We start from the raw sequence: 17,583 nt of genomic DNA, 5'->3' as shown, positions 1-17,583 counted from the left end.
ACTCCTCCCACCCTACCCCCCAAAAAATATCCACAAAGCTTTTGTGAAATGAGAGGTGAGACGCGACCGATGTGGTAGGATCTCTTAGGAGCTCCTGCAAACTGCCGAGCACTGGGCTTGGTTCATAATGAGGTTTTCTCACCACGACTCAGAGTATTTCAGCTTTTAGAGGACCTCCTTTTAAACAACAAATTGAGGCCTGCTGTAAAAGGTGTCATTACAGTATTAGACCTCCTCTCTTGGGAAGCTAGTCTTGTAGTTAATTTTCCTCTTTCCTGAAAATTCGCACCTTATTTCTGTGTTGAAGTCACCAGCGACTCTGCCCGTTCACCTAGATGCTTCCAGTCAGTCCTAGAACTTTCTTGCTTCCCAGTATACAGGGTATGATGCTATCATTCCTTTCTTTTCAATATTTTGAGTACTATTTTCATTTACATGTTGACAGGAGAACCTAATGTTTCTAGAACAGCATGCTTACCGGTGCCTGTTTGTTGGATGTAAACACTATAAAAATTAAGAAAAAATATGAAGAATACTTTAACTTCTTGAACAGGTTGCCCAGAGAGGTTGTGGAGACTCCTTCTCTGGAGATATTCAAGGCCCGCCTGGATGCAACCCTGTCTAACATGCTCTAGGTGACCCTGCTGAGCGGGGAGGTTGGACTAGATGATCTCCAGAGGTCCCTTCCAACCTTATTGATTCTATGATTTTCTTTTCCCTACTTTTTGACAAGCTGATGACTTAATCTGTGATGAAGAACTGGTCAGTGTTACAGTGTTTGCCTATACACTGCATGGAAAGGAGTCTTTGGAGCTGCACATAGAGGCCTCCAGCCCGCTGAAGCAAGTGTTGCCTGTTTCTGCTTTGTCCTCAAGCAGGTCAATGCCACTTCAGAAACGGCAGTACTACAATAAGCGAATACCTCTGCTAATTTAAACGCATCTATTAATTTTTCCTCCCATGCTTGAGCCTTTTTTACTCTTTTTGCAGTGCAGTTTTAATGTTGTGGCTTGTCTGAAATCATGCTCAGGAGCATTCATGGGGCTGGGGAGTTCCAGAAGTACAGGAGCGTTCACTGCAGTCTTAATCCAAAATGAAAAATGTGATGGCTTTTTTTTTTTTTTTTTTTTTTTTTCCATTACAGAAAAAGAAAGAAAGAAAGAAAAGCTCACGCATAATTTCTCTTTAAAAGGATCTCGGATCTCAGTAAATATTCCTAAACTCAGCCTAGACAGAAATGCTCACAATCCTTCTCTATAGACCAGTGTTTATGAAAGGTTTTTCCTCTGCAAAACACTTTTTCACAGTCTGAGGTACTTCCATCAGCTTTTAGAAGACCACTTATATTAAATAGCTTATTCATCCTGCACAAAATGTGCAGGTGCTTTAGTTGTCTGAAATCCCACATCACCACAGTATAAATTGTTAAGGGCCCATTGGCATCATCTGTCATCTTTGACTTATGACTTCTGCTATTTCTGCTCTCATCATTTTCCCACCTGCTTCATGTGTTGCTGTGAGCCAAGGTGACCTGTGAGGATGGGGCTGTTTTTGCTAATACCTTCTGGTTTTTATGTTTAAAAAGAGTCCAGTATGAGTGGTGGATCAGACTGGATGAAATGAACCTTTTTTATTTTTCTCTTTTTTTTGCAGTATTAATCTAGGCTTGTTCACTGTAAATTAAAATTATTTTCGTGTTTTGATTACTCACATGTGTTTATTATTTCAGCTTAATGACACTGTGCTATTGATTTTCACTCTACATTAGTATCGTTTTAACTAAATACGATTTTCTCTGACGTTAGACAAGTATTTTATTGTTAAATCTGCATTCGCAGAAGTGTTTGCAATTAATACGTTGTAGATCTGTAGAGATCCTCACAATAGTTCAGATTATTACCTTTCTGCATGTTAGATATCTGTGCAACGTCACTGTCTGATCTGATGGAAGCACCATTTTCGTTTCCAAACCAGCGTGTACTCTTCTGCTCTAGAGCCCCTTTTATAATTGGGCAGGTCAAAAGCAAAGCAGCATTAAAAAAAGATGCTTTTTAAAACACAGACCTGTGAAATGAAGTAAACCCTACTGCGTTATCTTTAACCAGACGGCAGAGCCCCCCGGCCTGCTCCGTGCGCAGGAGGAACGCAAGGCAATTTCTCATGTGACATCGTAGCCTTTTCCTTACCAATTTGCAGTTAATTTCTCGACTCAGTTTGAAGGTACGTGCTCGAAACCGTTCCCTCTCCGCTCACCGTCCCTGGATTTAGAAATGCTTCCTGAGAGCACGGTGCTGGAAATTACCCGTGTTTGAATTGTTGAGCTGAGCCCCGGCCCAGCTGCGCAGGCGGGGGCTGCGGCCACGAGGGGAGCGGGCCGGCGCGCTGGGCCGGCGGCAGCCCGGCGCCGTGCCCCGGCGCCCCTGCTCCGCAGCCGCCGCGCCGCGGGGCTGAGGGCGCCCGGCCTGCCGCCGCGGCCCGGCCCGCGCCGCGGTTCTGCGCTCTTTCGCTGCACGGAGTCGTTAGAGCGCTTGGCAGCCCGGTCTCTTCCTAAACATCAAACGTTAGCGGCTGCCGTTCATCTACGTCTGTAAGCTCGGGATGCAACAGCAAAAGCTGTCACAGCTGAATTGATGGCAGGTAGACGGGGAGGGGGAGCACGTCTGTCCAGCCGCTCACTATTGGCTTCTTATTACGGCATTCTCCCCCGAGACAGGCTCTGCATGCTCATCCCCCTCCGCTCCCTGCCCCCTCCTTCCCAGCCCTTCATTGCTGATGCACGGCGAGAGGCAGCGGCGGCGGCCGCCGCCGCGCTCGTCACGACGCGGAGCTTGCAATGAGCTCATCCTTTTCTCTGTGCAGCTTCGCAGCTGCCGCGGCTTTACTGCTCTGGCGGCGGCGGCGGCTGCTGCTGCGGGCTGCTGGCGCAGGCACCCCCGGGCACGCCGGGCCCTGACAGCTCTCCATTGCTTTTCTCCCGTCAGGGCTTTCCTGCACTCGTTTTCTGCCATTTTCCTGCTTTTTAGCTACATTTGAGATCCATGTTTTCTTCAGTTTGTTTTTTAAATCTGCTTTGGACTCTGGCAGAGCCAGCACAGCGGATCATATTTTTCCTCGGTTCCTAGCAAAGATGCTTTTCTCTTTCTGAGGCGGTCGTTCGATGCCGTAGCAGCCGTCTGAGCCTGTTTCAGAGATCCGGGGCTGGCTCTGCTAACATTGCACTTTTTGAAATTGTGGTGAAAAGCCTGTTCTTCTCACTCTGGATACTTATTATTTGCTGCTCATGGAAGAGGGGGTACCTTGCAAAACCCCAGCTGCCAAGCTTACACCACCGGTCAAAAAGTCCCAGGACATGCATGACGAGCGGAGCAAGCTGGTGAACGAGTACGCGTGTCGGGTGCTGGAACTCCTGGGGATGGGGCATCGCCTGTTCGTGCCTCGGCTGCTCGCGGTGAGATCGCGTTTTCTTGAGATTCATTCATTTGCCGTCGCCCCTCCCAGACCCGCTCCCCCCCACCCCGGTTCTCTCCGTTGAACGGAGACGTCTCCTGGTTTTTTCCCTTGGCTTCACCCAACCCATCTCCTAAGCACCGGGGCTTTCTGGTAGCCCGGGAGGGCCGGGGCGAGTGCCGCTGAGGGGGATCAGCCCGGAGGGTCGCAGCTGGGGCTGCAGCGTGAACAAATCTTTTCCCAAAGCCGAGATGCTTTTGTTCTCGCGTCTGTAATGGTTCCCAGTCGGCAGCGTGCCCCGTCTGCTTCTAGAGGCTGGTGGAAAGGGCAGGAATGCCTCCGTTTCCGATTTTATAGTTGCAACAGCAAAGGGTTTAAATAGTCATAAAATTTCAAACTGTATCAATGTGTCTTGGTTTGTTTTTTTTTTTTTTCTACTGCTTTTGTGTTTGACTTTGAAAAGCCAGCTGACACTACGTAAAAAAAAAAGTTTAAAGTCCGTGTATAAAAAATACCTGAGAAGTAAATTGCTAAAGGTGTTTATAGCCATGCGTGGAAATGGCCCGAAACCGGCGTGGCGTGTTAGGGAGCAGGGAAGACGGAGCTGCTTCTGGCGGTTGTGTTGCTGTGTCGAAGAGACCCAAACCCCGAGAGCGAGAGCGCGGGGCGCCGGGCTGGAGCGGCGCTCGCCGCCGTCGGAGGCCCGCTCGGTCAGCGGCCTTGCGTGCCGAAGCGCCGCCGTCCCGCTGGGCCCGCACAGCGAGCCCTGGCGCCGATGCCGAGGCGTTTCCTGGTGGGAGGGCGGCTCCGGCGTGCGTGTGGCGGTGCCGGAGCGAAGCCCCGCGTGGGTCCGGGTACCGCGGGCGCCCGCAGAAGCGGCCCGGGCGGTTCCGGAGGAGCTCCGAGGGAAGCCGAGACACAACCACTCGGCACAGTCAGGCTGTGCACCCAGCTCTCCAGATGGAGGCTACCAGGCGGGTTAGCACGATCCAGCACCCCGTCCTCCTCGCTTCCCTGAGTGCCGTAATTGTGTTTATTAAAAGAAAAAAAAAAGCAAAGAAATAAGCCTAATGCTTACGTTACAGGAGCCTTCGTTTGTGGAATCTGTGTGGTTTCCAGTCAGGTTTTGTTACCTAAATATATCCCTTTGGACATCTATCCCTTTCATAGATAAGGAGCGACTGCGTTTCTAATGGTTTTTAAACCATGAGAAATCTCCGAGGCGCAGGAATCTGTACCTTAAGCAGAACTAAAGATACTACAGAAACAAACTGTTTTTTTTTTTTTCTGGTTTGCAAAGCTAAGGTCTGGATTCTTTAGCAAATACATGAGCTTAGTGCTCGCTGCGCTGCTGGGAACGACCGCCCAGGACGGACGGGCAGAGCGAACGCCGCCGTGCTGGTGTGTGGGCAGCGGGGTCTGTAACGTTTCCGCCAGCTTGGGAGAGTTCAGCCCGGCGAACGGGGGCGGCGGGCGAGGGAGACGGCACCAGTTTGGTGCGGATTCCCCCGTTTTGGAGCGGCTGCGGCTCGGTGCCGCTGGCGGGTTTGGTGCTTGTGCTTTCAGCCGCTCCTTAGCTGTTGGCTTTTTTTTCTTCTTTTTTTTTTTCTGCGGCAGGGTTGGCATCCCCTTCCGCCCGCCCGCGGCTGCCGTTCGGGGAGAGGTGTGCCAGAGGGGCGCGCGACGAGCCCGCCCGAGGTGCCGAGTCACCGCACGCCGGCCCGGCGCCGCGCGGCCGCTGCCTGTGGCCTCTAGCGACGCTGGGTTTCTGCCGTGAGCAGTGTTCTGGGGAGAGCACAGGTTTTCTCTGGAAAGGATCTTATTGCCGGCATAGTCTTTGCATTAGGGAAAAGGATACAAGCTCTGGCAGCAGCAGGATAGGTGCATGTGTGTATATGTATCTTGGTGTATATATGTGCGTGTGTGTGTATATATATATCTTGGGGTGTGTGTGTCAGAAGCACGTGCCAGTGAACCTGCAGCGGCGCCGCTTTACCAGTCAAACGTTGCAGCCCCCGACTGCAAGCGTTGGTCGGATGCGCCGCAGGTCAGCTTTACCCTCTTGGGGTGATTCAACGGGTGCCAGATCTGCGGCTCGTGCTTAAGGGCAACGGAGTGAAAAATCTGTGCAACATGCAGCATTGCAGTCTGTTGCTACCAAAGGGAGCTGCCAGGTTAGAGAAAATAGCAGACATACCTTCATTTTTACACTGCATTTTCTGAAAGAACATCTGTTTATGTTGCAGAGTAGATACGTTGTGAAAATCAGTGCAAGGAGGCTCGTGAGCATTTTGAACGTCCCAGCAGCAAATTAAATATTGGTGTAGAGTTTGGCCAGATTCTTCTCTGCCCCTTGCTTTGCCTTGCTCCTGACACCTGTTCATCCGAATGTAAAATACTGGTTTTTGATTAAGTAACTATTTATGGTTACTGACATTCCATAGAAATTCTCAATATATATTCTATATTAGAGAGAATCATATAGAAATTACTGTAGATTTTTTAATCTATGGGAGGAAGAATTAAGTGAAGAAAATATGGTGTGGTTGTTCTGAATTTCTTCTAATTTATTAGTTCCCAGGTGGGAATAAGAGACTTAGCTGATACAGTCAGTAATGAATGAGACTGCAGAATTAATAATTGAAGACAGTAGAATTAAATTAAAGGAAAAAAGCTAAGTCTTGATCCTTTGTCTTAATCACATTTCCCTAAATATTTTAGAGGAAATTAGTTGTAACATTGTTAACATTATTTACTTTAAAAAAAATCAAAATTCACTTAGTACAATTCTCTGAAAAAAAAATGATTTTATCTTTTCCTATTTTTCAAGCACTTGTGGTTTCCCAGAATGTTACCTTTAAGTCTGAAAGTTTCTGTAGTACCTATTCCAAAGTGCTTTTCCTTATTTTCAGCTATTCCATATAAGATAATTTTATGAGTGTATAATAATTGAGTCACCTGAGAAGGAGTTTCTAGGGAACATATTTAGCCAAAACTTGAAAGGCAAGCTGAGACTTTAAAAATTGTTAACTATGACTGTTATGGTTCTCAGTAAGGTCTCCTCTCTTTGCCTGGTTTAAAAGAAAACATTTTATCCAAATGTATGCTTATTTGAAAAATAACTTTGGAATATAAGAAAATGCTCTGAAGTCCTTGGGTGCACAAAAATACAGTGCACGTGGCAAACCTGGTCATTGGTTCATTAAGCTTTCTGATGTTTTAGTGAGGTCGTTCCTGAGTACCACGGCCTGCGCAGCCGTGTGCAAACCCCCGTGCAAAGCTGTGCCTGCCAAGCAGCTGCCAGAAGCTTCCCGAAATGTCTTTGTAGCTTATTGATTAAAAGTACAAAGTGGTTGTAATATGTGCATTGTAGGATACCAACAAAGCTATATGTATTTTGCATTCCGTATATATATATGTATATTCTCGTTGCTTTTCTTGGTTTTAATCTGTAGAGTTTTGTTCGCATAATGTATACGACAAAGCCTAAAATGCACAGAATACGCAACCCCACGAACGTCGCTCTCAAAACGTTAATTCGGTTGCTTGCGATTTTAATCGTGAGGCTCTGTTTTGATCAACAGTTTTAATGAAACCAAAATGCACAGCAGAGCAGAAAGAGCCAAGCAGTAGGGGCTTTACCCAGCAAAGTCTGAGAGAGAAGTTCGTGTTCCCGTGGATCACCGTTGCCCCCCGGTTTCCATTGAGTAGAAGGTTTTCGGGGTTGGGCCGCGGAAGTTCTCAATGGTTACAGCGGTGAATGAATAATTTCCCCTGGTGGTGTTAGAAGTATTACTCTACCAGTGGATCAAGCAGAAGCCTAAGAGTATTAAATCTATCTTTAAGTGTTTTACATGTAAATGCTGTCGTTCTGATATATTTCCCTGTCTCTTTTTTTTGGATTTATTTTTAATGAAGTGGTATGGATGTAAAGGGCTAGGTGCATCTGCTGGTTTAGGGTTTGGCAGGGTAATTTCATTGTTACTGACTTTTATCTTTTTACCTCTCTGATTTCTTAAAAAAAAAAAAAAAAAAAAAAAAAAACCACATGCTTGCCGCAGTGAGCACTGGGTGCCCCGTGCAGAGGGAGCACCTGGTGGGCTGCCACGGCCGGGGGCCGAATTCAGCTGGGGGCCAGGTCCCCGGAGGGAGGCCGCAGAGGGGGTGAGCGTGCGGACGCCGAGGCGGCTGGGGCTGCAGCGCAAAGCTTGTCCCCCAAGGAGGCACCTTTGCAGCGCGGCGGGAGACCCGCTGGAAAGGCGTAGCGATCCCAGCCGGCCGCGTTGCTGAGAGAGGAGGGGAGAAGCGGCTCCCGACGTAGCTGGTTATCAAACCGCGTGCTGCTCTTGACTCCACGGTGCCCCGTTGGCCTTCACCCGGAGGCCGTGGGGTTGCCAGCACCAGTTTTGGCATAGTGCTACTGCGCACGGTCCGGGTTCGGCTGCTGAGCAGGGCGGCCGCCACGGTCTGCAGCCTGCCCATAGTGCTAAATGTAGCCCTTGGGGGGATGTGGAACGGGTCTAGAGCCCGTGGCAGCCTTTGTAAAGCTCTTGCCCAAGAACGAGAGTTGCAAACATGACGTTAAGAGGAGGGAACGGATGCGCTGGCCACAGCTGTGATCTCCAGCGGGTGCGATTCGCTAGCTGCCTGTCTGCGCCAGCTTTCTGCCAGCGCCCTGTCAGTCCTGTCGCACGGGGTCTCCACTGGTAACTCCTGCCAGCTTCCCGTGGTCGAACTCGGATGCGATAGTTGATAGAGCTGAGCACTTCTCATGAGCACCCTAGAGGCGGCTCTTCTCATGTCCCTTCGGCGAGGACCTAGCAGCTCCCTTTGCTGCAAGCCGAGGGAGGATCAAGTTGAGCTGGAGAGAGCTGTTGGCACTGGGGAGGTAGGAAGTCGCCCATCCTGCAGCTTTCTGCGGCGGTTGCAGGGAAGAAGACCCGCTGAAGGTAGCTGGCTGTGTCTGGAGGTGTCTCGCCCTTCCCTGGGGATCAAGGCAGCAAAACCTATCACGTGTCCAGTATGGGTGATACAGTATTGCAGTCTCCAGAAATACATGGGGTGATAGATAAACCAACAGCATAGGTTTTGGTGTTATGTGGTCTTAATTGAGGAAATAAAGGATGTTGTGCAATGCCAGTTCCCAAAACGAAAGTTTGGTCTTGGAGCAATGAAGATGACCAGTGTCTGGGTGACAAGTGGGTGCGATGCCAGCTCCTGCTCTCACCGGTTACCAAGGCTGGGCTGACCGTGAAAACACCCTTGCGACTTAGAATTATAGAATTGGTAGGGTTGGAAGGGACCTCTGGAGATCATCTAGTCCATCCCCCCTGCTAAAGCAGGGTCACCTAGAGCATGGTAGACAGGGTTGCAGCCAGGAGGGCCTTGAAGATCTCCAGAGAAGGAGACTCCACAACTTCTCTGGGCAACCTGTGCCAGGGCTCTGTCACTCTCACAGGGAAGAAATTCTCCCTCATGTTCTGGTAGAACTTCCTGTGCTTCAATTTCTGCCCATTGCCTCTTGTCCTGTCACATGGGACAACTGAAAAGAGTTTATCCCTGTCCCCCTGACACCCTCCCTTCAGGTCCTTGTACACATTGATCAGATCCCCCCTCAGTCTTCTCTTCCCCAGGCTGAAGAGGCCCAGCTCTCGCAGCCGTTCCTCGTAGGGCAGGTGCTCCAGCCCTCTGATCATCTTCGTAGCCTTACGCTGGACTCTCTCCAGTAACTTCACGTCTCTCTTGTAGTAGGGAGCCCAGAACTGGACGCAGTACTCGAGATGAGGCCTCCCCAGGGCTGCGTAGAGGGGCAGGATCGCCTCCCTCGACCTGCTGGCAACACTCTTCCTAATGCACCCCAGGAGACCATTGGCCGTCTTGGCCGCCTGGGCACATTGCTGGCTCATGGTCAATCTGTCATCCACCAGCACTCCCAGGTCCTTCTCTGCAGAGCTGCTCTCCAGAAGGTCAGCCCCCAGCCTGTACTGGTGCCTAGGGTTATTTCTCCCTAGGTGCAGGACCCTGCACTTGCCCTTGTTGAACCTCAGGAGGTTCCTCTCTGCCAAACTCTCCAGCCTGGCCAGGTCTCTCTGAATGGCAGCACAGCCCTCAGGTGTCTCAGCCACGCCTCCCAGCCTGGGATCATCAGCAAACTTGCTGAGGAGGCACTCTGTCCCCTCGTCCAGGTCATTGATGAAGAAGTTGAACAGGATGGGACCCAGTACTGAGCCCTGGGGAACTCCTCCAGCCACAGGCCTCCAGCTAGACTCTGTGCCACTGATAACCACCCTCTGAGCTCTGCCTTTCAGCCAGTTCTCAATCCACCTCACTGTCCGCTCGTCTAACCCGCACTTCCTGAGCTTCTCTAGGAGGATGTTATGGGAGGCAGTGTCAAAAGCCTTGCTGAAGTCAAGGGACACAATGTCCACTGCTCTCCCCTCATCTACCCAGCCAGTCACTCCGTCATAGAAGGCTATCAGTCTGGTTAAGCAGGATCTCCCCTTGGTGAATCCATACTGGCTACTCCAGATCACCTTCTTTTCCTCCATGTGTCTGGAGATGACGTCCAGAATGAGCTGTTCCCTCACCTCTCCAGGGATGGAGGTGAGGTTGACCGGCCTATAGTTGTCTGGGTCCTCCTTCTTGCGCTTTTTGAAGGCTGTAGTGACACTGGCTTTCTTCCAGTCCTCAGGCACCTCTCCAGTTCTTCTGGACCTCTCAACGATGATGGAGAGTGGCCTGGCAACAACATCCGCCAGCTCCCTCAGTACCCATGGGTGCATCCCATCCGGACTTCTGCTGCTTTTCTGAGCTCAGGAAATAATTTAAAATCCCTTTCTCCCTTCCCCCCACCAAATTGTTTCTCTCATTGTGAATAGTGTTTCCTAGTAGAAATTAGAGGCCAGATCAAAATACCTTTTCAGTCTTACAAGATTTTTTTTTTTTTTAATAATCCTGTTTCTGAGAGCCCCTCTGGGTTGGCTGTGGTAGTCTCAGCAGGACGGTGGGGTATGTCCAGCTCCGCTTGGCTATCGCTATCACGTTGTTCCGATATCTGCAGTCCTACACTGGGGTGCAGTTTGTTTTGGAAAACAGTATGTTGTGCTTCTTGAAAAGGCTTTTACATAGGAGATTTAATTATTTTCATGTAAATGAGCTAGAGATGCTAGTTTATTGGGCGGGTGGTGATGAGTCATAGACAAAACACGAGTGTAATTTCCTCTGTGATGTACTGAGAATTAGATTTATTTATTTAAAACAAATTTAATAGCCAAGGGAACTAGTTGTATGATCTAGTCTCATCTCCTGTCCATCAAAGGCGGTGCAGTTTCTCCCAGTTTTCCCTGCGTAGAGCCAAATCTCTTGTGTTTGGCTGAGCGTGTTTTCTGGAAAGCCGGTGTCTGAAATTGGAGACGGCAAAGGAGTTTGAGCAGATGGGAGCGTAGTCGGGAGTCAGACTGATTCCCTCGGAGGCTGCGTGCCTGCGTGTGCCGCCGTGCAACGAGACCGACGCCGATGAAGCGCGCTGCTCCCGAGGAAGGAGAGACTGCGCCGGCGAAACTGCTGGCAATGGCAACTCGAGCCCTCCTTCCGCCGTTGTCCTGAGCCGGGGGAGCTGTGTTGCTCCTGAATTACATGCAATAATCCTGTTCTTTCAGGTCCAGGCTCCTTGGTACTGGTCTGTAAGTGAATACGTTTTTGTTCACTGTTTCTGGCGTAAGGACCTTGGAATTCACGTTTTGAGATGGCATCCTGAGTGTCTTGTCTGGATATACAGTTTTTGTGAAGTTTTTCAATGAACTGTTTGAAGACCTGGTATTGTACAGCAGTAAAATCTCTTGACGTAGCTCTTAGTAAATCCACAGATGAATATATTTGTCGCTGTCCTATCAATCATGTTACTCTATCAGTAGCAGGACTGAATTACGGTTGAAACTGTAACATTTGCTGACCTGTTATGGTTCTGGCTTGTCACCACAGTGAGAGATACAATATTATGAAAGATACAGAAATAAAGATGGAAGACTTTTTCTGGCACAGTGTTCTTTGAGAAATTGTGTCACAGATTTCTGCACGTTGACTTGCGGATGCCTCTTATGAGTCATAGGCATTTCTGCTTCTGCTGTTCATGTCTGCAACCATGTATATCTATATATACGTTGTCTTTTCAGGACAGCATTATAAAATCAGCAGTGCTCTGAAGCACAAACTTTCTAAAAAATATCATAAATACTCCTGGGTTTTGTTGTTTGGTTGACTTGTGTTTTTCTCCTCGCTGAATTGCATCTTGAGAGGCTTTGCCAGGTTCCCCTTCCTACCTGGTACGTGCAGAAGAATGAAGTATTTTAGTGGGTTACAGTCTGCCGATTGCAGGGCTCTGCCTGGGATTTCTTGGATGAGTTCTAGCTTCTGTTTCGTTTTATGAGCTCTATCTTAGAGAACTATTTCCATAGAGGGTATTTTTGAGCTAATGTGAATCTTGGTGGTTTGGAATATATTCAGTAAATGACAAATCCAGTAAAAGAGCATGACTACATGTTCTCAGGGTTTACAGTCATTCTCTTTGTTTAATTGCAGACCTCAAAAGAGGACCTTTTACAAGCTGATTTTGAAGGAGCTTTAAAATTCTTCAGGGTGCAGTTGCCCAAGAGGTACAGAGCAGAGGAGAACGCTCGGAGGCTGATGGAGCAAGCCTGCAACATTAAGGTAAGAGCAGTCTTCATTTCTTCTTGTTCAGCCAGACTTTATGCAGGGAAAATAAGGTGGGATGCTACGAATGGCAGTAGGATGTGGGCAGCACAGTACTGAAATCATTAATTACTTTATGTATGTGTATGTGTATATATATACACACACACACAGATTTTTACATTTAAAGGAAGTAAAGGACTGAGCTTTTCCCCCTTGTCTGACTTGGCTCAGGCTAATAATTAAAATAGAAGTGATGCATAATGAAAATATTGAATTATCAGTGCCCCCAAATTCATAAACTATTTTATATTCATAACACTAAAACAATGAACCAGATACCATGTGACCATGTAACAATATGTCAAATATTATTTATTTTACTTTGAAGCTATTTATTTGCAGAATGCTGCTTTATCATATTATTATATTGGAGTAGAAAGTTAGTTTCTTTTGTGTATGTAGCTTGCCAGGACAAAAATCTTTTTATGCTGTACCCTATCCAAGACCTTGCTGTCAAAAGGTAGGCTTCTTTGAAGGTGTAGAGCACCAGGATTGCTCATTTAATGAATGATGGCAAGTTACAGGATCATGACTGTAAGCATTTGTGCCTCAGAATATTGTATTAAAAATGACTGCAGGAGTTCATGAAGCTGTCATTCAGAAGGGCTGGGATTTTTTCTGGCATTTTCTGTTGGAATGTGTGCAATGATGGATGGGCTTACCGTTTGGTCTTGAGAAAAAAAGTGGTTCTGTTATTCCTTGGAGCTTGAGCACTGGTGGGAAATGCATGTTTGGCATAGCCCAACACTGGGCTGAGAACATACCATTAGAAGGTACGCTTCTCTAACCCAGGTTTATTTATATCTCTCTATAGTTCGATATTCATTTCTTTCTGCATTGCTTAATTTAATAGTTTATTAAGCAGGGTTTTTTTCTGTACTTGTTAAAACATTGATCTTGTGAAAGAAGGGGTTTTGCAGTACTGAGGTTTATTCCAGCCAGGAAAAGAGGTTCTGTGCAAAGGTGTGTTTTTTTGTTTTTTGTTTTTTTTGGTTTTTTTAATTGAACTTGAGATTTGATCTCTGCTACTGAAAGATTAGAGTATTGGGAGTGAAAGATAACAATTCAATTTGATATATTTAGTCCTTTGTGCTATAAGCTCAATTCTTGAAAATAAGTAATTTAAAGACTTACTAAGTACAGTCAAAATATCTTTGTGCTGGGTGTATTTGGTGTGCAATTTTCTGATGCAAGGTTAAAGTAGAAATCCTCATGGTGCTTTTTGAAAGACATATATATATATGCATTTTCTTGGGCGTAACTGTCTCATTTTCTTCTCCAGCAATCTATTGTGTGCCACACGATAATTTTTTTATTTAACTTTTCGAACTGTGTCTGATACACGCTTATATGCGGGGTTTTGTTTGGAACGTGTTTTGAAATCCGCCTGAGGGAGATGGTCAGGGTATAGCACCTTACGTGGTTTCAGCACATGGGGCCATGCAAAACCAAAGGAAAGAAATACCAACTTACTTTGCCGTGGATGGGCAGGCAGCTGAGCGGCTTGACGGTGAACCCGCTGGGTGTGCAGAGTTCTGCACGTTCTGGCCACAGATGCACGAGGGAAGAGCACGGGTGAGTTCAGCAAAGACGGAAGCAAAGCGCTTCCCTGTGTGTTACAGAAGCGCGTGAGGACAAGTAGGAATTACTGGAATGGAAGGAGAACTCAGGGCCTGGACCGCTGCCGAGGGTGGGAGAAAGCGAAAGGTTCACGTTATCGCCTGCCGTCTGTGTTCGTGGGTAACTCCGCACCCTTGCAGGGCTCCGCTCCCTCGCTGGGCACGTGGTGCGTTACTTTGTGCAGGTGGCAGGGACACGAGGGGGTTGCAGCTGCGTACTGGACAGTTTGGGAGAGTTAAGCTAAGAGCAGCCAAGCCCATGAAGAGGAGCAACCTGATATTCTGGTCTAGGTGAGGTTGTTTTCAGGATTAATGGGATGGTCAGGATAGTTGATCTAAACTAGTGAAAGCTTGTGTTGCCACAGAGCCTTGCTAACGTCAGCCTTTGTAAATGGTGGATAAGTTTGGTTCCTCATGGTGGGTGATACAGTGGTGACATGTTGTATACCTTGCTGCAGCCTTGCTACAGGTCTTCTACTGACTGGTCATTTGTGGTATGGCCTCGTCAGAGTGCTGGGCTGCTGATCTAGCTGTGACAAGATGTTTCTTTGGTCTGTCACTTTGATTGCTGTCAGTCATGTCCTTGCTTATTGATACGCGCCGTTCTTGTAACCCGTTTCTATATTGTTTCTTCTGATTCCTCTGCATGCAGACATTTCTGTTCATGTTTCATTTAGGCCAATCTTAATGTTTTTATTATAGTTCTCTGCAGGGTGACTATATGGTGCCTTGAATGTGTTAACTCAGTGTTCCACATTAAATTAAAGCACCCAAAGGCTGAATTGACTGAAATTCACAGGTTTGGTTTCTTTGGACCAATTTGTCTCTGTTTTACCGACTGAGAACTAAATCTGAATCACAGGAAGGTAACCTTTGATTGCAGGTGGCATGGTAACTATTTGATGGAAAAGAAAATCAGCAGCTCATAAGGAAGAAAGTAACATGGGGTAGTCACAATGGATTTAGAAAGGGGATAATCTTGCTTAACGAACCTTCTACAATGAGATGACTGGCTTGGTGGATGATGGAGAGAGCAGTGATGTTGTTCCTCTTGATTTTAGCAGGGCTTTTGACACTGCCTTCTGTAACATCCTTATAGACAAACTGATTAAGTACAAACTAGGTAAGTAAATAGTGAGGTGGAATAAAAACTAGCCGAACTGTTGGGCCCAAAGGGTTGTGATGAGCAGCACCAAGGCCAGCTGGAGGTCAGCAACTAGTGGTTCACCCCAGAGAATGATTGCTCAGGCCGATGCTGTTTAACGTCTTTTTAATGCTCTGGATGATGGGACCAAAGGCACCTTCAGCAAGTTTGCAGATGGTACAAAGCTGGAAGGAGTGCCTGGACATCAGATGGGTGTGCTGCAATTTAGAGGGACCTTGACAGGCTGTAGAAATGGGCAGAGAAGGATCCCCATGAAGTCTAACAGAGAGGGAAATGAGAAGTCCTGCCCCTGGGGAGGAAGAGCCGAGGCACGAGGGCAGGCTGGGGACCGGTCAGCTGGAGAGCAGCTCGGCAGCTGTGTTGTTCTTGTGGACAGCGAGTTGAATGTGAGCCAGCAAAGTGCCCTTGTGATAACGGTGGGCAATGGCATCTTGGGCTGCATCAGGCATGACATTGCCAGCAGGTTATGGGATGTGATCCTTCCCCTTTATTAGCCCTGCTGGGGCCATCCCTGGAGCCCAGTGCTGGGCTCCCCAGTACAGAAAAGGCATGGACCTACTGGAACAGGTCCACTAAAGGGCCACTAAGATGATTCAGGGACTGGAGCATCTGTCATCTGAGGAGAGACTGAGAAGGCTGGATCTGTTCAACCTGGAGAAGAGAAAGTTCGGGGGGATCTCAGAGATGTGTGTTAATGTTGGAGGGAGGGGATAAAGAAGATGGAGAGAGACTCAGTGGTGACAAGAGGCAGTAGACAAAATGCAAGAAATTCTGCTTAAACATAAGAAGACTCTCTCTTACTGTGGGCATGGTTAAACACTGGAACCAGGTTGCCCAGAGAGGTTGTGCAGTCTCCATCCTTACAGATACTCAGATCCTGTCCGGTCACAGTCCTGGGCAGCCTGGTGTAGTTAACCCTGCTTGAGCAGGTGGCTTGGACTAGATGATCTCCGGAGGTGCCTCCCAACCTCAGTTCTTTTATGATTGTATAATTAGATATTATAATCATGGTATTTATTTACAAACAGGAACTAATAAGTACAAGAGTTGACATGTTCTAATAGGAAATTATAGTCTTGATAATTATCATTAGTTGAGGTCTCAGGGAGTGCAGAGGTTATATGAAGTAGTTGCCTGTCTCGCTGATGGGGCAAAACTTGTTCTGTTTAGAAAACAAACAAAACCCTTGAATGTGTTTTTTTCTGCTCTGTGAGTGAGGTACTGTGCTGCTTCTCACTTCTGTGTTGATATTTGTAGACTAAATGTCAGATTTTCTTTTTAGAAAAAGTACCACACGGTAAGTGTCAGGGAGTATTTTCATTGGGTTTCTAAGCTAACGATTGAGACACCAAAACTTGAAAGCAGAATCATGGTGTAGCCAGGTTTCATATTTTTGCTCTGCAGTTTTCAGTGTTTCATGTTTTCTTTAACTTCACTGCAGAACAGGAGTTTTAAGATGTAATAATCCAGCTGCTCTTGCTTCCTTTTTAATTATTTTTAGCTCTGTTTTGGCTTTAGAAAAGGCAAATGAGAAAAGTACTTCAGACTTTTTCCTTGGATTTTCATAATTTTTAAGTTAGGTCATGATTGCAAGATCTAAGCCATGTGTTGGTAATGTTAGTTTTATACTGTTTTTAAAACAAATTAAATAATATAACATCGGTCTGTTCTCAAGGGACAGAAATGTTCTGCAAATGAAATGTAAAAAAAAAAAAGAAAAAAAAAGAAAAGTCCCTTTAATTGAAAATTGTGTATAAAATGTGATAGAGAATGGCTCACTCAATTTAGAAATATCTGTAGTGATTACTCACCAGGTCTGAATTTGGATCATTTACCAGTGAGGAAATCACTGTGATCAAAGTCAGTGGAATCAGAAATAGTGATGTTACTTTCTTGCAAGCAGTCATTGGTGTATTCTGTGTTTGCGGGGAAGTGTTTATAGTAGTTCGTACTGTGCAGTAACGCTGCCTAAGAAACTTCCTGTTGTTTTTGGCATATGCATGTTACGTAGCTGCAAAGTTAGGATACCGCTAATACCTGGCTAATATATTTTATCCCACTTTAGCAGAATATAAGACATAAATGCACCTTAAAAGACTGAATTTATGCAGTTATCTGCCAAGACTTAACGTAGGTAGAGCCCAATGTCATGCAAATTTCTCCTTCCTACCTCCAAAATAGAGCAGAAATACATTAATTTTCTGTGCAGGAGGTCAAGATGTTGATTTAAGGGTAAATAAAAAGTTAATAAAGGATGAAAATTTAGAGTGGATGACACAGGAGATTTTTACTACTTTGTTTCCAGTTATTTTGCTGGTCTACAGTTGTTAAATGGTCATACCTTCTGTTTTGCAATGGCCTGTGTGGTGGGAAATGGGATGTTCCTCCTGGTGTTTTAGGTAAGGTTTACACTTGTGAAAATGGGTTTGGGGGTGAGAATTTTCTAGCTGACCAAAGCAGGCTATGTATTATGTCTATAGAATAAGGAATTGCCCTGATTTTGTGCATCTTAGAATGACTGACTACTTTCTGTACTCATGCTTTTTATATTTTGTTATATATATATATATTTTTTTTTTGCATATTCTTCCTGTGATGAAG

General features: G+C 46.6%; 1 protein-coding gene across 4 annotated transcripts in view; it reads left to right on the top strand.

Annotated features, from left to right (window-relative positions):
• Positions 1 to 17,583, top strand: part of RABGAP1L (RAB GTPase activating protein 1 like) — a 239,259-nt gene that overhangs the window by 172,536 nt on the left and 49,140 nt on the right. For 3 of the 4 annotated variants that reach the window (XM_062581619.1, XM_062581618.1, XM_062581616.1), the window contains one exon: positions 12,025 to 12,153. In XM_062581619.1, the coding sequence (XP_062437603.1) occupies positions 12,025 to 12,153 (129 nt within the window). Of the gene's footprint in view, positions 1 to 3,106; positions 3,449 to 12,024; positions 12,154 to 17,583 lie in introns of those variants that run through there. The other variant, XM_062581614.1, reaches the window with a different exon arrangement.

Source organism: Rhea pennata, chromosome 8 (genome assembly GCF_028389875.1).
Source record: "Rhea pennata isolate bPtePen1 chromosome 8, bPtePen1.pri, whole genome shotgun sequence".
NCBI lineage: Eukaryota > Metazoa > Chordata > Aves > Rheiformes > Rheidae > Rhea > Rhea pennata.
The sequence above is the reverse complement of the archived record's forward strand: the minus strand, read 5'-3'. Positions and strand labels throughout refer to the sequence as shown.